The sequence below is a fragment of the Notamacropus eugenii genome, chromosome 4, assembly GCF_028372415.1.
Source record: "Notamacropus eugenii isolate mMacEug1 chromosome 4, mMacEug1.pri_v2, whole genome shotgun sequence".
Taxonomy (NCBI): domain Eukaryota; kingdom Metazoa; phylum Chordata; class Mammalia; order Diprotodontia; family Macropodidae; genus Notamacropus; species Notamacropus eugenii.
This window is the reverse complement of record NC_092875.1, coordinates 72,876,010-72,899,876: the sequence shown is the minus strand read 5'-3', so window position 1 is coordinate 72,899,876 and position 23,867 is coordinate 72,876,010. Positions and strand designations below refer to the sequence as shown.

The window sequence follows — 23,867 nt, the reverse complement described above, 5'->3', positions numbered from 1 at the left end:
TGTCTCCTCTCCCTTGGTCTCCTCTCTCTCTCCTTCTCTCTCCCCTTTCTTTGTCTCCTCTCCCTCTGTCTCCTCTCTCTTCTCTCTCTCTGTCTCCTCTTTCTGTGTCACCTCTCCCTTCCTTCTCTCTCCCCTCTCTTTGTCTCCTCTCCCTCTGTCACCTCTCCCTCTCTCTCCTCTCTCTCCTCTCTTTCTCTGTCTCTTCTGCCTCTCTCTTTCTGTCTCCTCTCTCTCTCTCCCTCCTTCCCCTCTTCATCTTCCTTTCTTTTCTCCAGTTTTCTTTTCTCTTCTTCCTCCCCTATCCTCCAGGCTATTCTTGATAGGGAGAGGAGGAAAAGGAGGGGACAGGAACAACTTTGTCAAAGAAGAAATGAAAAAATGTCCAGGAGAAGTCAGATTCCTGTGGGGGAGCAGCAGGAAGTATATTGAAAATCCCAACGCGTTGGCTCTGACTGTAAAACTGTCTGGGGTCCGAGATGGAACTCATGGGGAGCTGAAAGTTTTAGCCTAGAGTGTGAGGGCACTGGGCCATGCTGAATCCTTCCCTGCTAGAGCTAGTGTTCCCTGCCAGGACCTCCTTCCCTTGCCTCAGGCAGGCATCCCCTGCCTGGAAGACAAGGAGGCCCTCCCCAGTCTGCCTCTGCAGCCTTCCTCTTTCTGTAGTCCATCTTCCATCCAGATTGATCTCTCGGTGCTCAGATGAATCCCTTCACCCCTGTACCTCCAAAACTTTGCTCACACTGTGTCCCATGCGTGGAATGCCCTCCTTCCTTCCTGCTTCTTGCTCGTTGGATTCCTGCCAGGCCTTTAAAGCTAATCTCCAAGCCCCCTCCTCCTGTAGCCTTTCCTCCCCTCCCACTTGATTTTGCACCGTTCTTATGTGCTTATCATAGAATATTGTGTATTATAGAGTTATCTGTGTTTGTGTCATCCACATCACCACAAGAGCACGGCCAGGTCTTATCTCAACCTTGTATCTCCCCCAGAACCAACAGAGTGCTGTGCACACAGAATCACAGAGATCGCAGTGTGGGAAGCAATTTTGGAGCACATGTAGTCCAACCTATACCCATGCAGAAAGCCCTCCCACAGGGATCCCTGACAGCAAACAGTCTTTGCTTCTGGACTTCCAGTGCTGGCAAGCCCACCTCCTCCAGAGGCTGCCCATTCTGCTCCTGGGCAGCTCACGATCTTAGGAACTCATCACCAACATCAAACCTAAACCTCCTTCTTTGCAGCTGGTGCCCAGCTCTGCCCTCTGGGGCCAGACAGAACAAATCCAGTCTCTCCTCTTTGTGACAGCTTTTTAAATAGTCAAAGACAACACTAACATCCTCCCTAGCCCACCAAGTCTTTTCAGCACCCCTAGTCCATCATCATTCTAGGCTGCAACCTCAAGACCTTTTCTCATTCTGGTTGCCTTCCTCTGGGCACTCCTGCTTGCTGGCAGCGCTTCCTAAAACATGGCACTCACAGTCTTATGGGAGTAACTGTCACCTTCCTAGTTCCAGAGGCTCCACCTCCTGAATTAATGCAGCTTTCAATTACATAGTAGACTATTGAAAGAGACTGTTCAGATGAATGGCTTTCTAGCCACATGTCTTTAATCTCATACTTATGAAGCTGATTTTTTTTTAAGAGTCCCAAATGTGAGAACCCTACATTTGTTCCTCAGAAATTTTCATTTTATTAGATTCGGCCCCAAGTTCTAGCCTGAGAATTTATTTTTTTTTGGATCCCAGCCCTTGTCATCAAATAGCTCCTCATTCCTTCTTAGCTTTGTGCCATATGCATGTTTGATAAGTATGCCATCTATGTCTTTATCCAAGTCATTGATTTAAAATGCTGAGCAGAGCAGGGCCAAGGACAGATCCCTGGGGCACTCCACCAGGGATTGCCTTACATGCTGCCATCTTTGGGTTTGGCTACACATCCCCATCTCGAATCTCACCTGTTCCCCTTTCCCCATCTTGTCATCTAGCCCTCATCGCTCCCTTTTGTCCTCAAGAACAGGGTGAGAGTTTGTCAGATGCTTTGCTAGGTAAACTACAGCTACAGATTTCCTCCTCTCTACCAGTCTAGGAAGCCTGTCAAGAGCGGACTGGCAGGCACTGTGCTTGACGAAGCCATGCTGGGTTCTTTGTGATGACTGTTCTCTTTGCCAGGTGTTCACTAGCCCTTCTTTTAATCACATGCTCTAGAATTTTACCAGGAATCAAAGTCAAGCTCACTGGCACAGAGTGAAAGACTTTAATCTCTTCAGGTTTGGATTTTTGTGTTGGGTTTTTTTTTTTTTTAACTGGAGCAGCATTTGCCTTTCTCTGGTCCCAAAGCACCTCCCTTTTTCTCCTCAGTCTTTTCAGAGATCATTGGTAGTGACTCAGCTGCCCCATTTTGCAGTTCATTCAGATCTGGAGGATGTGGGGTCCTCTGGGCCAAATGATTTGGACTCATCAAGGGCAGGGAGATATTTTCTTGCTATCTCCCTACTTATCTTGGGTGTCAGCCCCCCATTTATTCGTTCTCATTCTGACCTTTCTGGTCCAAAGATCTTTCCCTCTGTTAGAGAATACAGATGCAAAATGAGAGTCGAGGTGTTCTGGCTTCTCTTTGTTATCTGTGGATACATTCCATCTCCAGCAATGGTCCTGTTCCTTCTTTGGGACCAATATGTGCAATCCCCCAAAAGAACCCTTATTAAGCACAGCAGGTGCTTTATAAATATTGGTTGAATGAATGAATGAATCTGTAATTAAATAAATGATCAATCCTCCCCAAAATACAAGGCATCATGATACAATGGAAAGAGCCTTGACCTGTGAGTCAGGAGTCCTTGGTTCCAACCTTGGTTCTTCAGCTACCTTGGTTGTGTGATTTGGGGCAGATTATTTAGATTCTCTGGGACTTAGCTTTCCTATCTGTACAATGGAAGAGAACATTAAAATAGATTATCTTTGAGGCCTATTTCCTTCTGACATTCTAGGATTCTAAAGATGGAATTTATCAAGTACCATTTGAGGGGTACAGACAGGCAAAGATATAGTGTTAGGGACCCCTCTGGTTTATAGGGGAAGGCTTTTTTATAGATGGTGGGATATATTAGTAAGAAAGAGGAAGGAAGGAAGGAAGGAAGGAAAGAAGGAAGGAAGGAAGGAAAGAAAGTAGAGTGTTAGGGGCTTCTCTGCTTTATAAGGGAAGGCTTTCTATAGGTGGGAGGATATATTAGTGAAAGATAGATAGAAGATGGATGGATGGATGGATATAGAGTGTTAAGGACCCCTCTGGTTTGTAAAGAAAGGTTTTCCGTAGGTGGTGGGATATATTAGTGAAAGATAGATAGATAGATAGATAGATAGATAGATAGATAGATAGATAGATAGATAGATAGACAGACAGATAGATAGATAGATAGACAGATGCATATGTAAATACATAAATATAGACATACGTACATAGAAAGAATTTATGTGATCATGGTACAGACACATGGAGAGAGAGGGAGGAGAGAATAGAAATTTATGTAGCACTTACTTTTGAGCTAGGTCTTGAAAAGTAGAGAGGATGCAGATAGACAAAGAGGAGAATGACAGAAGCCACAGAACTAGAAGGAACTTTTGAGATCTTTTGATCTAAACCCATACCTGACATGGAATTCCCCCCGTGCAAGATTGCCCAGCAAGTGTCCCTTGCACGAGGACCCCCCTGCAGTGTTGGGGGAACAGCCTGCCTTCAAAGTCTGCCCATTCTACTTTTGGAGACCTCTAGGTATTAGAATGATTCTTACTTTTCTAAGACCCTAGGTCTGCCTTCCCAAGGCTACCTTCTGGGGCTAAAAAGAAAAGTCTCATCCTTTTTCCAGATGCCAGTCTTCTGAATGCTTAAAGACAGTAGTCAGATTCCCTAAGTCTTCTTGTCTAATTCTAAGTAGTCCTATTTTTTTTAAACTAACTTATGGAATGGTCCTCAGTAGAGCACTGGATTCAAAATCAGGAAGACCTAGGTTTGAATCCTGTCTCAGATACTAGCTATGGCAATGTGGGCAAATCCTTTATCATCTCTCTCCTCATCTATAAAATGGAGGTGATAGTACCTCCAATACTTTACGGAATTGTTAGGAGGATCAAATGAGATATGCAAAGCGCTTTGCAAACCTTCAGGTACCCTATAAATGTTATTATTATTCATATCATCCTGTACAGACTCCAGACAACTGGCTTCATTTCATAGGGGAAAGGGCAACTTGCCTTGCTGGCCACCCATTTCACTGGGTGTACACAGCAGGAGAAAGAGGGCATTCAGGGAGGAATGAAGAGGTGGGTATGCATGTTTAGGTCAGCGAGGAGGCCTCCCCTCCCGATCCCCTTGTGCTCTGGCATTGGGGGGAGAGGGTTGGAGTCTGCTCATGGTGGATTGTCAGGGTGCTAAGCCTGGTGATGACTCTTCTCTCCTGGTCCTCACACCTGGGCCGTTCACTACCTCACTAGTTGACATCTAGGCAAGTGGAGGGATTCTACAAGCTGGAAGTAGAGTTGTGGTCGTTGGCTGTCAGGACAAGAAGTGAGCCCCTTGGTTCCCCAGCTGGTCCAGGCAGCTGGTGGTGATTGAAAGGGGAGTAGAAAGAAGGGATTGTTTTACCATCATTGTGTTTTTGACATTGGCATTGGCATCCCGGGGGCCGATGGCCTCAAGAATCTTGGGTTCAAAACCACATTCCTCACCCACAGCTTGAGCTCCCAGGAAAAATCTGCTGACATCATCAAAACTGATCTTAATACAGAGGGTAGGCCCTGACTTAGGCTGTTTATAAGTTGTCTTTGAAGGGACATGTGTAGCATGGGTCATAAGATTCAAAACAGGCAAGGACCTTCAAGATCTTCTCATCCCATCCTTTCATTTTATAGATGGCAAAACTGAGGTCCAAAAAAGGGAAAGGACTTGTCTGAGGTCAGACAGGTAGTGATAATAATAACAGCTCCAAGGGTGTTAGTGTTTACCTAGAGCCCTTGCTTGAAAACAGCCCTGAGGGACAGGTAGTAGTGGAGTTGTTATACCTACTTTGCAGATGAGAAAACTAAGGAATGGAGCCTGAACTCAAGTCCAGGGGTCTTGACTCCAAGCCCCTACTTTTTCCCCTGCCCCTACCTCATCTCTTTTGGTTGGGAGTGATTCAGGGGACACTTCTCACGCCTCTCTGTGTTAGGCCACACTCAAAGTTGGGGGTAGATGGAGGAACAAGGGAAGGAAGAGTGGCATGGCCCCTGGCCCCAGAGAGCTCACTGTCTGAATGAGGGACAAAAGCAGACCCTCCAAATTCAGTCATGCAGGGGAGAGAAGATTGTAGAGAGATTCAGTGGAAGGGAATCATAGAGATGTTTTTTTGGGTGAAGGGATACCTGAGCTGAGCCTTTGAAGTGTAGGGAAGATTTAAAGAAGTTTGAGGGCATTCATATAAATGGAATGGGTTTGGTGATTGTAAATAAGCATCCTGGTTTGGGGGAACCTGAGGTAGGAGGTGACTGAGAGGGCCGGAGAAGGGGAGACAGGGCCACCTTGGTGTTGGGCTGAGGTGCTAGCATCTGATATGATCGTCAGTAGGGAGCCATTGAAGGCTTTTGAGCTGGAAAGTGAGGATAGAAGTGAGTTTGAAAAAGATAGCTCTTTCAGCGTTACAATAGTCCAGGAGTATGGGAATGAGGGGTGGTGTAGATGAGAAAAAGCAATGGATTGGGGAGCCAGGACACCTGGATTTGACTCCAACTCTGCTACCTCCTTACCGTATGACCCCTGGCCCTCTTAGATACTAAGGTCTCTTTCAGTTGTGACATTCTATGATCCTGGGCACACTGAGCTTCACTGTCCTGGGTTGTCTTCTTGCCACCTTTCCCATCCATCCCCTAAGAGCCCCCACCACTCCCTCCTTTCCCTTGCACTAGTGGGTTTCTAAGATCACCATGGTGTCCTTGCCTCATGAGACTCTGACTGAGATGCCCCATGGGGGCTGCCAGCAAGGGGCCACATCAAGTTTTAAGATTGAGTTTTTAAAAATCAGCTTTGGGGAAGGTGTGGGTTCACTGCAGATCATCTAAAAAAGTCCTGTGGTTTTAGGTGGACTGTAAGCCCCAGTGCCAGCTATCAATATTTTTTTTAAGTTCACAGACCCCAGATTAATAGCCTGTGAACTAGAGAAATGTGAGGGTCTTGCCTAGAAGGCTTGTTTTGGGGCAAAGATTGGTGTTAAACCAAGAACAGGAAGAGTTTTAGGAACGTTGAGAAGAAATAAGGTCCCAGATTCACAGTCAAATCTGGGTTCAAATGCCCCTGACTCACTGTTTGACACTAAGACAGTCTTGTATGTCTCTGGGCCTCAACCCACTCTAAAACATGAGGAGATTGGATGTTCCTTTCAGCTGTGCCAGTCTGTGGCTCTGCTGCTGGCTGCTCTCCCCTCTCCCAGCCATGCCATGGCCAGCCTGAGGGCTGGAGAGGGCTGGCTTGAGCCCCTCGCTGTGGAACAGTGAAGGGGGAGGCCTGAATGCATGCCTAACTGAGCAGCCCTTGGCTTCTGCTCCTGGGGCCTGTCAGCTCCAATCTGCCTCGCCTGCTTGTGGTCCCAGGTCTGCCACTCTCCTCATCCTCCTGTCTTTCCCAGGTCTTCTCTAGGGCCTTGCTGTCTTCAGCCACTACAATCCTGTGCCCTCCCAACCAGCCTGTCTCCCTCTAGTACTGTCTGTCACAGTCTTCCTTCCTACCTCCCCAGACCCTGGCCTCCAGTTCTTAATGCATTCCCCATCCTCCTGGCCCTTTGGCCACTTGGTTCTGCATCATTCACCTGGTCACAGCTTTTGACTCCAAATCCAGTGCTTGTTCCCCCACGTTAGATCCTTGCTTTTCATTTATGCAATTCCATACCTTTCCTTTCTCAAGGGTCAGAGCCTGACCCTTCCATCAGATACCACAGGGGAGGATGAGGGAAGGCCCAGAAGAGAAGTGAATGGAAAAGAGAGAGAAAGAAGAGAAAATAGAGGATTCTGAGATGAAGGAGAAGGAATAAGGAAAGAGAAGGGGATGGAGGAGAAGAGGGGCAACTGCAGAGACTGTTTCTAGAGCAGATAAAGGAGCCTCACTCCCCATCTCCTGTGTCACTGAGCAAAACACCTCCTCTGGGCATTGAGCACTTGAGAGCTCCAGAACCCCAGAGATGGGCCTTTGCGCCTGTCAAGGAGCAGCCCAAAGGCAGCAGACACAGTCATGATCCCAGATTTCCTGGGACTAATCAGAGCCCTAATGCCACCTTCCCCCTCCATGAGAGAAGGATTTTTTCCCCCAGCACTACCATATTTACCCATTTCCAGGGGGAAGGGATCAGACAGTACCAGCCTGTCTTTGGCCCCTTTCAGATAATGAGGCTGGACTGTTCAGAAAGTCACATCTGGGAGAGACGCTATGGCATAGAATTGCAGGCCTATGAGAGACCTAAGGACTAGGAACACATCTGGTCCAATGCCTTCATTTTACAAATCAAGAAACTGAGCCCGAAGAATGAGGAGGAGTGACTTGCTCAGGGTCCCCAAGGCAGTGGCAAAGCTGGAATTGGAGTCCTGGGTTTCTGGGACTCTGCAGGCAGAGTTCTTTGTCTTTCTTTGCATGTGAGTATAACCAGGAGGTCCTGGAAACGAGTCCTAGCCCACCCCCTCCAAGTCAGGCTGTTGCTCAGCAACCCAGCACAACACCTTAAGGCAGAAAGAGGAGCTGAATTCCTGGGAGCTGAGGTTCTCACAAGCCAAGGGCAAAGTTCCCAGGTGCTCCACAGCCTAGCCAGGCCTCTCCAACCACCCCTTTCCCTTTGCATTTGCATCATTTAGGCAATCTTTCCAGCTGCTCTGGAAGGATCCAGATCTGGGCCTCAGGCCTCCCTGGTCAGCTTCTTGGAGCAGAGACTGGGGGAGGCAGGGAAGGGGAAGGGAACAACCATTTTAACAGTGCTTGCTTTCTGCACTGCACTACACACTTGTTACAAATATTATCTCCTTTGTTCCTTGCTCTTATTATCCTCATTTTATAGATGAGAAAACTGAGGCAGACAAAGCTTAAGTGACTCTGAGTCACCCAGTCAGTAAGTATCTAGGGCTGGATTTGAACTCAGGTCTCCTGACTCCAGGCCCAGATCTCCTAGCTTCCATGAGAGTGTTATGGAGACCTTCTTGGTTGCCTGCTCGTGGCATAAAGGACAATCTGCCTTCCAAAGCATGTTCCAGGGGACCACAGATTGTGGCAGGATCCACCAAGTAGAAGAAGCTCACAGCATGGGCCCAGGGATAAATGGTGTCTGGCATCCACAGACCAGTCTAAGGGAGAGGAGGCCTTCCCACCAGTGGGATGATTTTTTGTTGTTTTGGCAGCTATGGCCACTTAGGAGATTTCCCTGGTCTCTCCTGTCACCTGTCTACCCATCCAGCTTCTACATCACATTTCTTCCTCTCCATTTCTTCATGCACACTATTGTCACCTCTGCTGAAGCAGCTTCCTACCTGGTGTGCCTGCCTGACCTCCCCAATTCAGCCCCTTTTTTCACAGCCACCACAGGAGTGTAACCAAGTTGCCCTTCCCTAACATACCCCTATCTTCAGGAAACTCCAGGCTCTTCCTGTTACCCCAGTGTGGAATCTAAAACTCCTGGCATTGAAAGCTTCTTACAGCCTTAGGACGTTTGCAGTCTTTTTCACTTCTTCTTCCACTTAAATACTCTGTGTGGCAAACACATGGGCCCCTTTGCTGTTCTCACATAAGACATTCATTCTCCCATCTCCGTATCTTTGCTCTAGCTGCTCCCTATACCTGGAAGGATTGCCATCCTTATCCCCAATCCTTCATTCCCCGAGGGTCCCTTGACTCCTGCCCTCCACCCACCAGCTGCTAGTAGCCTTCCCTCTCAAGGTACCTCATCTGTATTATGCTCATGTCTGGTATATACCCACAAATGGGCATTTTATCTCCTGTAAGATCTTTGAGGGCGGGAGACATTTTTGCTTTTTTTTCTTTGTATCCCCAGCACTCAGCTCAGCAGAGATAAAGTAATGATCTTGCCCCTATGCTACTCCAGAAGTGTTTTCCTGAAAATCAAGTGAGATGATGCATGTAAAGTGTTTTGAGTACCTTGTGTAAATGGGTTTTCCTTGTGGTACAAAGGGCAGATGACCTTGGGGTCAAGAGCCGGTAGGTCTTGGATCCGCCTCTAGCACATACCAGCTGTAAACCATGGCCAGAGCACTTAGCTTCTTAATCTCCCTAAGATGAGAAGTTGCAGACCAGTTGATGATCTTCGAGAAAGTTTTCCTCACCAGTGCAGTCACAGGCCCACACTTGTCCTCCCCTCAAAAAATGTTATTGTAGAAATAAGGCATGAATAACCATAGTTCTCATTTACATAACATTTTAAGGTTAGCAGAATACATTGCAAAAATGATCTCCTTTGGTCCTCACGGCAACCTGGAAAGTAGGGGCTACTATCCCCATTTTGCAGATGAGAAGCTTGAGGCAGGCAGAGGTTTAATGACTTGCCCAGGGTCACAAGGCTAAATTTGCACTCGGTCTTCCTGACACCAGCTCCATTACTTTACCCACAGCTACCTCTAGACAGTCTGAAGCAAGTGTAGGAGAAATCCTCCCAGGCTCCAGCTGAGGGGACCTGAACTTTTACAAACTTCAGATGCTAATCCTTCACTACAGTTCTCTAGGCTTTGTGTGGCCCATGATGCTGTCCAGATGTGCCATCCTTGTGGCCCCAGATGAGAAGAGTGTCTGCCTTCCCAGGACACCCTCATGCCCATAGTGAGATGAGCCTCTGAAACAGGTGTCTGTTCAACAGCCCTGGTCAGGTTCCCAATAGACTATGACCAGAAGGCCCCTGCTTTACAACAGAAAGCATGGTGATTTTGGAGGCAAAGACTTTGACTAGGAGGCAGAGGACAGCCTTTGCTGCTTCCTAGCTGGGAGACTTGAGTAAGCTGCTTCTCCTCTCTCTGGGCCTCAACTTCCTTATCAGTAAAATGGGAGATGGCATTAGAATAGATGATCTGGGAGGAACTTTCCATCTTTAAAATCTCCTGATCCCAAGTCAGGGTACTTTCCCAGCATTGTGATTCTCAGACTGCCTCTCAACTGTGTACAGTCATCAGAATCAGGAGTCTAGAGCCCCACCAGACTCAGATCCAGGCCTAGGATAGCGGGTCGATTTTCAGTTCTCCCAGAGTCCCTCACAAGGCAGGAACCCTGTAGCCTAATTCAGGGTTCTAATGAAAAGGAAGGACAAAGTCAGATAGTTACTCTTCACTCACTGCTAGATTTTGAACCCGGGACTGCTGACCAGTCAGTCACATGAGCTAATATATGTAAAGGTCTTTGCAAACTTGGTGCACTCAATAACAGTGATTACTGTGACATTATTATGACACCAGATCCTACACTCTGGCCATTATCCCAGGCTCGCACCCAACAAGAACCTTAGCTCTGACTTAGTGGCTGTGTGAGCCTCAGTTTTCTCTTCTGTAGAGTGGAGCAGAAATTCTTCCTCCCTCACAGGGTTTTGTAAGGAAGGTACTTTGGGAATTAACTTTAAAGCGAGAGAAAAATGTAAACTTGTGGACTCTGATTGGCAGAGATTCCACCTGGACATTCCATTTTTAAGGAGAACCGTAGAATGTCAGAACTGGAACACAGCAAGTCACAGAACCTCTCCAGGCCTCAGTTTCCTCATCTGTAAAATGAGGGGGTCAAACTCCATGGCCTCTGAGGTCCCCTTCAGCTCTAGGACTCTGATGACAGAATGAGTCATAGATCTTAGAATAGGTTACCAACCCTTTGTGTCAGACTGTCTCAGGAAGCAAAGGGCCAGGGTACAGTGAGGAGAATGTATCTCACTTTCTTGGTTCATATAATCTCCACCCAGGAAACCTGCAATAACATGTGCCTGGTATTCCCCAGTTTAGTGAGAACGATTCTCCCCTGTAAGCCAAAGTTTACAATAATGTAGGAGAAAGTTTCATTAAAAGAGGCTGATCAACTGTAGGTCCCAGACACATGCTTAATTCCCCAGGGTGCTTTAGAGTCCTGAAGCTGATAGGGAGTGCCTGTTTGCATCCAGTTTTTCATTGCTAGCTCTTGGGCCTCGATGCACCTTCCAGAATCATCATCTCCCATGTAATCACCTAAGCTTCTGTCCGAGACCCTTTATCCTCAGTATCATCTCCATTGTCTCACATTTACCCACCTCACCCATAAGCATGCACATAACCTTCAGGTGCAAATACTTATGGCTTTGAGTAAATGGGTAAAATAAAGGAAAAGGGAAGAACAAATAATCAGCCACTACCTAAAAATGTCAAAATCAGAAAGCTGGGAGGGCCCCTAGAACACAGGATGTCAGAGCTGGGAGGACCCTTAGAACACAGAATGTCAGAGCTGAGAGGGCCCTTAGAACACTGAATGTCAGGACTGGGAGGGCCCTTAGAACACTGAATATCAGAGCTAGGAGGACCTTTAGAATACTAAATGTCAGAGCTGGGGGGAACCCTAGAATACAGAGTTTCAGAGTTGGGGGGATGCTAGAACTTAGTGTCAGAGCTGGGAGGGGACCCTTAGAACACAGAGTGTGAGACCTGGGAGGGGACCCTTAGAACACTGAATATCAGAGCTGGGAGGGCCCTTGGGACCTAGAATGTCAGGGCTGGAAGAACATCTAATCCAGCCCCTTCAAGGAAGGAACAGAACATCAGATAAGTCTAAAAACGGTCATGACTAGAGACGAGCAGTGGGCCCCAGGCACCCCGAATATCCATGCAGGCCTCTGTACCCCATCCTGCCAGTAAAGGGTAATGAATAACCCACACATGTATTTTAATGCTGACTTTTGTCTAAGACCCCTTCAGAAGCACCCCTGACCTTTCCTGCCATGCTTGGCTCACTGTGCCATGTGCCTGGGGACTCCTCTCTGCTGGCTCTTTTCCCATTTACTTAAGAGGCCATTGGTTCCTGTTCAGAGAATCCCTTCTTTCCTCCCTCCTGGGTTAGCATGAGGAAAGAGGGAGGGGGAGGGAGAAAGCTGCTGGCAAGAGGCAAATGATCATTTCTGGCTCCAGGAGTTTCTAATGTAAGTGCTGATAACCTTTCCCAGCATGGTGCATCGACCTCTAAATATAGATTCAGATATTTGTAAAACAAATGCCTGGGTGCATGGGGCCAGGTAGAGGGGGGCAAAGACTGAATGGAGCTGGTAATCTTACCTCTCTGGTCTAGGAAGAGAGCTGGGCAGAGGCAGAAGCTTTGTCCATTTGGGGCTTGCTCCCCTACTGAGTCTGGCAGTCCCCGGGACTGCTGGGGGTGGGGGTCGGGAAGGAGTGAAGGCCTGGCCTGGCCAGGCTCTCCAGCCCATGGCAGCATTCTCTACTTCTAGCCCTCCTACCCATGAGGGTAATCTTGTAAATGCACTACCAGCATCACCCCAAGCCTGGCTCCAGACACGTACCTAACAGGATCTTCATTTCACACTTGTGAGAACCCCACTGCCCAGAGAAGAACAGACGGAAACTTTATGGTCTGGATGATTTTATTGGAACACAGCCATGCCCCAGCAATTTAAATATTTCTGTAAATTCTTGGCTAACTAGATTAGAGGGAATTGAACTGAATTTATCTAATCTAGATCGATCTTAGCCCAAGCTGGAGGCAGGGTTAGATGTGGGAACTTGGCTTCTGTAGATTGAGTGGCACATTGGAAAGACCTCTAGATTTAGTGGTTGGGAAGTGGGTTCAGATCCTACCCCTGCTATTTATGACCTGTGGAGCCTCTCTGGGCCTCAGTTTCCTCATCTATAAAATTAAAGCATTGAACTAGATAACCCCTACAGTCGCTTCTCTAAATCAGTGATCTTATGGCTGTGCTCCAGATATCCCCTTTTATCCTCTCCCGAGCTCACTTATCCTTTAATATCAGCTCTGTCTCTCAATTCATCAAGTACCCGTTGAGTGCTACAGGTGCTGCGGGTGCTGAATTGAGCTATGGATTCCCTGCTTCACATAGCTGGCCAAGTCACTCCACCCAGCTCCCTTCCCTTCCCCCTCCCTGTGCCTGTGGGGGTGCAGACACACACATAGAACTTTTTTTTCTCCTCCTGCTGTCTGAGGGTAATGTAGGGAAGGCCTTTAAGGCCTTCCCAGTTCAAAGCATCTTTTCAGAACCCCTGGCACCTGGTAGATACGGGAATGCAGAATGTGAGGAGGCTGTGTGGTTCTCTACAGGGGAGCCAGCAGAGAATGCTGAATAGGGAAGAACCTGGTGGAGTCTGGGACAGATGGTACCTGGACACGGACAGGTGCTTGAGGCAGTTTAACAAGGTCAGAGGGAAGGAACCCTTAATTCAACAAACATTTAGAGGAAGGGAAATCTTCACTCAGGATGTGAGGAAAGGCTTTTTGGGGGGTGGGGACTGAGTAAGACTCTGAACCGAGCCTTGAGGACAAAGGGTTTCAGCTGGTAGAGATGGGAAAGCCTAGTTCCAGAATTGGAAGCAAGTTGTGTTGTCCACTTTGCTGAGGGTTAGGAAGGCCACCCACAGTTCTAACCTCCTTCTTCTGACTCCTGATCAGTACTCCTTCCACTGTACTTGGTGCATTCCAAGCATGGGTGAGGGGGAGCTTTCCTGCATGCAGAGGGCAGGGAGCGATCAGGTAGCCACAGGTAAGGGTCTCCATGGAAGTGTGACTTGGCAAGGGAAGCTACAAGACATCTTTGGTCTGGTCCATAACTTTGCTGAGATGTCAAAGGCATCTAAACCAGTGGCAGCAGCGGTCCCCATGGTTTTTGCCTTAGTTAGCCTTCATCTGCAGGATCATACTCAGTTTGGGGTGCCATGTTTTAGGAAGGCCATTGGTGACCTAGGGATCAGACACCAGGCTGTATGAAGACTGGTTGATGGGAATTCACACGATTTAGAGATGGAAGAAATCTTAGAGATCTTCTGGATCAGGGGTGGGGAACCTATAGTCTCATGCCCTCGAGGCCACAGGTTCCCCAACCCTGATCTAGTCCATCTCCCAGTTTTACAAATTAAAAAAACCAAGGGCTAGAGAAGGAGACAACCTGGTTGAATTGACTAGGTTTCAAATTCTTCCTCAGATACTCCCTAGCTATGTGATCCTGGGCAAGTCAGTTAATCTCTCTCAAACTCAGTTTCCTTGTCTGCAGAGTAGGAAAAATTATAACACCCACCTCCAAATACAGTTGTGGGGGTCAGATAAGATAACGTCTGTAAAGTGCTGTATAAACTGCACTTATAAATATAAATTGTATAAATGTATATGGCCATCATTATTGAATTTGGGATGCTCAGCTTGGTGAAGACATCATGATGGGGAATGATGGCAGTTGTCTGCGCTGCCCTCAATAGTGTAGAATGTAAGAGCTGTTCAAAAGTGGAATGACTTCCCTTGCGGGCACTGAGTTCCCCATCCCTGGAGGAATTCAAGCAGAGAGTGGTTGGCTACTTTGCCAAGGATGCTATGGAGGAGGTGTGAGTTTCAATACAAATTGGACTAGACAAATCTTGAGATTGCTTTCAGCTCTAGTTATATGATCCTGCTGAAATGTAGATGAGCTTTCTGGGTTCCATCAAGAGTCCCCCCACCAGGAGGGAGGAGGTTAGATCTGGGTCTGCATGTGGTACCACACATTATTTTCTAGGGCATTTGAATCATACCTGCCGATCTGCACGTCTCCAGCAGGGCCCAACCTCCGCCCAGCCGAGACCCGTTACGTTAGCTCCCGTTGCTTTCACCAGGTGCTTGAGGCCCCACGCAGGTAAAAAGAGCTCTGACTGTGGCACTGGCAGGTCTGAGTTCTTGTCCCAGCCCCACTACTCACTGCCTGTGTGACTCTGGGCAAGTCCCTGAGCCTTTTTCCTCATCTGCACATGGAGGAGTTAGTCCTGAGACGTCTCCAAAGTCCCTCTGTGCTCCTATGATCACCACAATCTTGCCCACCTCACAGGCTGCCTCTTTCCTTTCCTCCAGAATCCCCCAGGTTCATCAGGGAGCCCCGGGATCAGATTGGGGTGTCAGGTGGTGTGGCTTCCTTCGTTTGCCAGGCCACAGGAGACCCCAAGCCACGGGTGACATGGAACAAGAAAGGCAAAAAGGTGAACTCCCAGCGCTTTGAGGTAAGGAAGGATCTTCCCATCTACCACCTCCCTCTCATCTCCAGTTTTGGCCCACTAGAAAGCTGGCAGTCACATGCATAAGTATAGCACTCCCCACACACACACGTACCCCTAAACATATCTTTATACATCATCCACCCCCATACACTGCACGCACAGTTATCCCCATGCACACCCATGCCCTCAGACACATAAGGATAGACAGACAGCCTCAGTTCCTGATGCACTCAAGGGTCACCCCAGTGGACCTCCTCACAGAACAGCTCATGCTGCTTCTCCAGCCCCCAGGCTCTCCCAGGCTGTCTGGGTCTTGGCTGCACACAGAGGCTGCACTCAAACAGGTCTTAGACTCAAAGTGTGTCTCCCTCTGAATTTGGATCCCCACTGAAAGACACAAAGACAGTCTGCAGACATTCACTGGTGATGGCTAGCAGTTCCCACCTCTACCTACTGGAAACCTCTGCTTGGCCTAGGGAAAGGGGGAACCAGGAGCAGTCCTCCCTTGGGAAAGGTTGAGACCTATGGCCTGAGTTTAATAGTTTTTGCCAGTGATCTCAATTCATCAAATGAATCCGTTAAATTGAATACTTTTGGAAAATTTGGGTCCCTTTACCCTTTCCAACTGTTTACCACCCCAGGTATCCCTTTATTCAGACATAGATGCACAGTCATAATCGCACACTCCCTTCCATAGATATACTTATAATCTTAATAGACACCCATGCCCCCCCACGTAAATACAAAGCCTTCCATAAACACAGGCCCAGCTATACACTTTCATATGTATGCATGTATCCTTTCATATATATATGTGTGTGTATATAATATATACATATATTTCATATATATATTTCACATACACACACACATACAGTGTGAAACAGATACACAACCTCCCTCACAAATTCAGATACTCCTCCCTACACAGAGACACACATATACCCTTAATATAATGCATGGAGAAACATTCCCTACATATCTAGGGAGAGGGTTGGGGCCTGGACCTGTGATTTCATTAGCATAGGGAGCTCCTACAGGAGAAATCTCTATCTCTCAATGCACCTTGCAATCTCAGAAAGCTTTCTAAAACACTGAGAGGTTAAATGAATTGCCAGAATCACCCAAGATGTGTCAGAAGTGAACTCAGGTCTTTCTGAAGCCAGGCTCAGCAAGCTCTCTGTTCACTGTTCCACACTTTCATGCATGTGTGAGCATGTGTGTGCGCATGTGTGCACATGCGCGTGCGCGCACACACACACACACACACACACACACACACACACACACACCCTTACATGTGAGGTCCACAATCTTCTTTCTTACTAAGCAAAGATACACCTAAATGTTGTGTGCATAGGTACATATATGCCACACTATATAGAATATATAGGCACATCCCCACACACATATTTACCATATCAAGTCACTTCATCACTTTCTGTCTCAGTTTCCTTATCTATAAAATGGGGATGACAATATTGTCTATCTCCCAGGTTTATGGGGATAAAATGAAATCCTGTTGATAAAGTGTTATGTAAGTGCTGGCTGTTACAGTTATTGCTGATATTATTAGCATTCTCCTGTTACACACTTTTCACCCCCCTGTGCATAGATACACACTCTTGCACTTGGATTTACAAACATACATAGCCAACCTCACACAGGCACACATACACACACGCATGTCCCAATGTACCTGTCCCCCTGAACCATATCTGCCATCTGTCACCATAGGTTTCTAAACTATAGCCACATTCCTATTGGCAGAAGCAGAAAAGAAAGCTTGTGCATGCCATCCCCAGCTAGGATGGGGCATGCTCTAGAGAAGGTCAGGCAGCCAAGGAGAGAGGGTTGGGGAGAATGCAACTTGCAGGAATCTCTAATGCTCATCTGCTCCTTTTCTCTCTGTCAGACTATCGAATTTGATGAGAGTGCCGGTGCGGTGCTTCGGATCCAGCCCCTAAGGACACCCCGGGATGAGAATGTGTACGAATGTGTGGCACAGAATCCCATCGGGGAGATCACCGTGCATGCTAAGCTCACTGTTCTCCGAGGTACTGGCAATCCCAATTCTAGTGCTCATTGTGCTCCATCCCATCGGGCTCTCACATTGGAACAGGAGTGAGACAGGGGCAGGGGGATGTCCATCTTCACAGTGTCCTTTTTGCTGATCTAGAGTTAATGAATTTTGGAATCGGGGAGCTGAGAACAAGTCTGATCTCTATTATTTACTAGCTGTGTAGGCAAGTCGCTAAAGTTCTTGGGCCTTAGTTTCACTCTCTCTAAAATGAGGTTATTGGGTTAGATAATCTCTCAAGACTCTTGTAGCTTCAAATCTTATGATCTCGTGAGTCTGCAAGTATTAGAGGCCTTAGTGTACACTGGCCCTGTGTTCTATTGCACATACAGTGGAACGGGGAGGTAGCCCCTCCCTTTGAGTAACTCAGGATCTAGGTGGGGAGAACCCCTGTGTTCTGGAACATACCTCCATCAAGGAGGCAGCTGTACTGGGTGGTTTGTAAAATCTCTCCCAACTCTGACCTGCTTTGTTATCCAGGTTTGTGCTGTCCCCAAGATGACAAGAAGTTCAACAAGAATAAATTCTTCTGTGTCCAGTGGTTTGGTTTTCTCTGTGAGCAGTAGGACCACAGGACATAGAGCTAGGAGGGACCTTAGAATTCATCTGGGCCAAGACCTGAGGTCCAGAGAGAGGGGACTTACCCAAGCTTACATCAGAGCTAGACTGAACCCATTGCCCTTGGCTTGAAATTCAGAACTCATCCGAAAGCACTATACCTCAGAGCTCAGGGTAGGGAGTGGAGTGCTGGGATCATCTAGGCCTGAAGCAGCCTAAAGATCATCTCTGTGAAATGTTGTCCAGCTAGGCCTTCCTCATTTGTACAGTTTGGGTGTGGGGCATGGGGGTTGAAGAAGAATCATAAACTGCCTGAGTCCTCCCTGGGTGTCCCCATTGTGACATGGAAGTGAGCCTGGCCTCTCAAAGGCCATACGCTGGAAGCTCACGTTTAGGCAAGATCTGCTATGCTGGAAAGACAAGCCTGGCTTTGGACTCTCCGTCTGGCCTGTTCCAGTCTAACTCAGCCGGAGGAGGCTCAGCGTCAGGTTGACCCCATAGTGATGGGAGATTTGACCAGAGCCACCTTCTAAAACTCTACAAAATCAAGTGGGGGCTGCAAATCTAAGTCAGTGAAGAGAATGCCCCTATCAACAAAATCACATATCCTTGAAGTATTGAAATAGGTATTTCTAGAACACTTTAAGATTTTAAAAATATTTTCTCCCCAACAACTCCAAGGTATATTGTTTAAACATATTGTGATCCTCATGTTACAGATCAGGAAACTGAGACTCAAAGAGAGGAATGATTTACCCCCAGCCCCACAACTAGTCAGAATTAAACTAGGAATTCATACTCTTCATATGCTAGGTGGCAAAGTAGACAGAGACCTGAGTTCAAATGTGACTTCAGATACTTCACTAGCAGTCACTTAAATTGTCTGCCTCAGCTTCGTCATTTGTGATCATGGCACCTACTTCCCAGGGTTGTTGTGAAGACCAAATGTGACAATATTTGTGAAATAGTGCCCAATGCCTGGCACATAGTGGGCCCTCAACAAATGCTTGTTTCCTTTCCCTTTCTTTCTTCCCTTCTCCATGGCCAAGAAAACCCCCTGAATTTAGACCTTGTGCCTCTAAGGTGAGAGACTCGTTAAGATTTCAGCAGGGAGCAGAGAACCTACCACAAAGAACCGATGGTTTTCTAACACTTTAGCAACACCCATTTGCTTACCTGCCCATTAATGCACTCGTTACAAATAATTATCTGTTCATTACAGTGGGTCCGGCAGGACTTCTGCGTGACTGTGCTTCATTAGTGCTGCTGGAGTTCCTGGGTGTATTGGAAAATAACACAATTGCCTTCCTCTCTAACCCTAATCTACAACTCAGATTTGACAGCGGCCTCAGCCTGGCCTCCCCGCAGCCAGACCGGCGGGCAGGCAGCTGGTCCGAGCCATTGAGGTTTGCCTGAGATAGCCCTTGCTCAGCTGGAAGGGTTGTAATCACCTTACCCTTCACCCAGCTTTTGGCAGACTCCACCATCCCACTGTGTTCCCTTGATTAGCTGAGGCAGGATGACAGTTGAGGAACATCTTGGGTCTGTCCTTTATCAGTGGGGGAAGGATTTTGCCCAGATGTGCTTGAAGGGCTCTGGCCCTAGGGTGCAAGGAAGGAGTGAATGGGAATTTGCAGTCTGTATGGCCAGAGAAGCTTCCATTTTCCTCTCTCTCCTTGGAGCCAAATGGGGCTTAGAGGTGAAGGACCTAGACTGGAATTCTAGCTCCCCCACTGTTTGTGTGACTGTGGGGCAAGTCCCTTTTCCTCCGCAAGCCTCGGTTTATGTCTCTCAGCTCTGGGGAAGTAGGTGGGCAAAGCTAGACCTAGGTGAGCCCATCTTGTCTCTGGGAATGGTCACTGCACCTTGAGGCAGTCAAGGAAGGGGAGGGTTCTGTGTGTGGGCTGCATCATCTTCCCCCCCCCCCCCCACCCCCGCTCACTCTCCCTATCTTCTGGGCCAGATTCCTCAGAGGCCTAGGACTCAGACAGACGAGCACAGGCCTCATTTCTCCCTGTACCCTGACCCATCTGGACCCTGATCCAAGCAGCGGCTGCTTCCTGATGCCAGAGACTGGGAGGGGTATGGCTCCTCCCCGCTCACATGCTCGCCCCTGCAGGCCGAGGCAGAGCCTCCTCTCCCATCCCCTGTCAGCCCCTCCTTCCCCAGAGATAGGCTCATGGTGACCTTTGCACAGCTTTCATGAAACGCAGGCCTGCTCCTTGAGGCTCTGGGCCTGACTGCACTGGCAGGACCTGGAGAGTTAAAAGGACAAACTCTGAATGCATTAATCTCCTCCAGGCAGACAAACAGAAGATGGGCTTCCCTCCCATCCAGGGCTGCCTCCTACATCCCCCTCCAGCCCTTCTCAGGAACACTCTAGCTTTCGGTTGGAAACCCTGCTCCGGGCCCCAGACTGGGGCTGCATACACAGGCTTGAAGAACCTCAGAATGTCAGGGCCTTCAGAGTTGTAGGAGCCCTGCTCCCTCTTCTTACAGAGGAGGAAACTGAGGACCTGGTGTCTCCTTGCCTTCCTGTCCAAGCTTATCTCCCTGCAGGAGGCTGCTGGCTCTGGCTTTCTATCGCCTTTCCCTTTATCTTGATCCCCAGGTCCATAAATGTACATGTGAGTGAGCTCAGAACAGCAAACACATACTCGCTTCTGCTTTTAATTATTAAACAGCTGTGTCCACTGCGGGGAAGGAGCAGTAATGATACCCGCAGCTTCCTTTCTCCTTCCTGAGACTAGAGAGGTGGGGCTGAAGGTAGATTCTACCCTCTACCTTTGGGAGGGAATGGGGGGTACAAGCAGGAGGGATTCCAGCCTGGAAGCCTAGAATGGAGCCCATTCCTAAGGCCAGGTACCCTTTGTTCTGTCCTTAGGAATACAGAGTTGAAAGAGCCTCCCCCAGTCCTCATCTTACAGGGCAGCTGCATTGGATAGAATACCAGCCCTGGAGTCAGGAGGATCTTGAGTTCAAATTCAGCCTGAAATACTTACTAGCTATGTGATCCTGGGCAAGTCACTTAATCCTGATTGCCTACACACACACACACACACACACACACACACACACACACACACACACACACACACGAAATTTTTTTTTAAAATCCTGTTAAGTGGGAGGGAAAATTTTTTTTAAAAAAGATTGACACAGAAAATCAAAAGAAATAAAGCTGAGACCCCAAGAAATGACTCACCCAGGACCTCATAGCTAGTTAGTAGCAAAGCCAAGATTAAGTTCATTTCAAAGTCTTCTGTTTGCTGTCACTCTCCTGTTGCACAGGAACATAGAACGAATCTAAGTTCTAAAAGACCTTACAGCTTCTCTTGTCAAACCCAGATCATTTTACAAGCAGGGAAACTGAGCCCCAGAGAGTGGAAGGAATTTGTTGGTAGTTAGGGGTAGAGCAGGTATTTGAGCCCAGGACTGCTGATTCTCCTCCAGCATGTGGTGGCTGCTCCCACCCATCATTTAGCTGGATGACCTTTGGGGACAGAGGGGCAGCACCCTCAGAAACCAACCAGCAGACCTGATTAGATACTTTCAAGCCAGTTACATGGTACCACCAAACCTGCCCCTCCAAGAACCAGACTCCTTTTAGGCCTTTACTTCTTGGAGAAACAGGCTAGAAATAGATTGAATGAAATGAAACATTAGCACCTGATCTTAGCACTTTTTTTTTCCCTGCCTGGATTTGTAATTTCTTCAGTATAGGGGGATCTCATCCCTAAGCAGAAATCTCTTCTCTAGTGATGGAGAATTCATTCCCCCTTAAAGTAGCCCCTCCCATTTGAAGACAACTCTCATTGGGAGGACATTTTTCCTTACATCAAGCTGAAATCTGTCTTCAAATCATTTCATCCTCTTGGTTCTAATTCTGCCTTCTGGAGCCAAGCAAACATTCTAATCCTACTTCCTCCATGACAATCCTTCAGATAACTTAAGATACTTGTCTTGTTCTATCCACACTCCCAACCAAATCATCTATATGTGAAATACCCTCAATTCCTTCAACCGACCATCATCTAGAGTGGCTTCAAATCCCTTCATCCATCTTATTGACCTCTTCTGACGTGCTCCAGCTTGTCAATATCATGGCCCCCAAAAAATGGCACCTAGAACAGAAGATAGCATTCCAGTTGGAGTCCAAGCAGGACTCTCCTCTTCTCATCATAAAGCCCATAATTGAGTTAGGCTCTTTTGACCATCATGTTATCTTGCTAACTTATGTGGAGCTTGTGGTCTACTAAGACCATCAGATCACTTTCCCCTCGTGAACTATCATCTAACCCAGCTGGTACCTGATTCAGGGATCTCCTTTGCAGTGTTTCTGACCAGTGGTCATTCAGCCTCAGTGAGCAGCTCCTCTTCCAAAAAGCTTTTCTCAGCCATTCATTTCCTGTAGCCCAGGGGAGATCATGCCACTTAGTACTTAACCATCATCTTCAGTGTTGCTTCCTGTGTGCCTCTCAGCTCCCTAATGGGATGGTAAATTCCCTAAAGGTTGGACCCTGGTTCCCCCACCCCCACCCCCCACCCTAGTCTCCTCTGCTCTTAGTGAAGCCCAAAGCTGGGCCTCAGGAAAGACTTAGTCATGGAAAGGGTCAGAGTGTTGGAACTGCGGAACCAGTTGCTGCACATTATTCCAAGGAGCCTTGTCACTTGCAGGAAAGAGGGGCAGGATTTCTTTGTCCGGATGGATGGAAAGAAACGGGCGTGTCTGAACTGAGTGCCAATTTGTGATGCTTGGAGATGCTTTCTCTACCGATCTGATCCTCAAATCTGATCACGCCTCTCGCCGTTGTTGTTTTAATTAAACTCCGAGGAATTCTGCAGAATGTGCTGCAAGATGAACATTTTTGTTTAATTAGAAACACTCAGTAATAATAGTTGTACGAGGCCTCCCCCAACACACACACACACACACACACACACACACACACACACACACACACACACACACACACACACACACTGCCAATCAAGAGGGCAATTCTCCTAGAGGATTAATTGGCTGATGAAATTGATGAGCCCCCAGTGGAAGGTAGGGGACTGCCAGCCTAGCAGTACTCAGTTGTGATGTCATCAGGAGCCAATCAGAACCAGGAGTCACTCTGATAGCACATTGGCTATCTGCTTTTTGGGTCAAGGGGTGAGAGCTCCCCCCCACACCTGCCCCCATGGATACATAATCTGCTACGTTTCCAGTCCTTCTACCTGCCCTGGGCTTGCTCTCCCTAAGCACCAGAAACTATTGGAGAATAGAGATCTCCATGAGAGCTGGGACCAGGTTGGTCTGCTGCTTGGGCCCTGCAGCTCCCTGCCCACCACAACCTCCACTTAACCGGGGCTTTCTGTTACTCACACTGATACCAGGTACCCCGCACAGGCTGTTAATGATGCCAGACCATTCACTGTGGTAGCAATACATGAAAGCTTTGCTTTTTTGCCCCTTTGTTGTCCCAGTGCCCCTCCCCACCCTTCACCCCATTGCCGCCCAGTGTTATTCCTGTTTCTAACAAAAACTGCATTGTCTCCCTTCTCCCAGCTTGGAGGTAGTTGGAGCTGAGAGGGATAGGCCAGAGGTGCATCCCTATGGTTTCATCCTGCTCTTGGATGCTCCGGGAGAAAATCAGGCCATCACCAAGTGTGTCCTGAGCCCCACTGGGTTCACAGTCTTACACTCAGTTCTCTGGAAAGTGGGAGAGGCAGAAGAAGAAACACAAGCACCTCTGACTTGTGATTGGCCTCCACTTAGAGCCCTCCCATGCTAGGCTGCTAGGTGAGCTCACTGCCTCCCAAGGCTGCCTGTTGCCACTTTGGGGCAGTTCTGATTGTTAGGGTTGCAGTCTTCCTCTGAGCCAAAGCCTGTCCCCCTCTGTAGTGTACCAGAAGAAGAGGAAGAATCCTTTTTCTGTAGATTAGCCCCTCAATACTTTTAAATTCTTTATCACATTCAAGCTAAACTTTCCTAGTTACTTCAACCAGTGCTCCACCATCATCAGCCTTGGACC

At 47.8% G+C, this 23,867-nt stretch overlaps 1 protein-coding gene across 17 annotated transcripts in view; it reads left to right on the top strand.

Annotated features, from left to right (window-relative positions):
• PTPRS (protein tyrosine phosphatase receptor type S) overlaps positions 1-23,867 on the top strand; it is a 216,607-nt gene that overhangs the window by 105,286 nt on the left and 87,454 nt on the right. For all 17 annotated transcript variants that reach the window (XM_072601878.1, XM_072601884.1, XM_072601892.1 and 14 more), the window contains 2 exons: positions 15,064-15,209; positions 17,122-17,263. In XM_072601878.1, the coding sequence (XP_072457979.1) occupies positions 15,064-15,209; positions 17,122-17,263 (288 nt within the window). The remainder of the gene's footprint in view (positions 1-15,063; positions 15,210-17,121; positions 17,264-23,867) is intronic.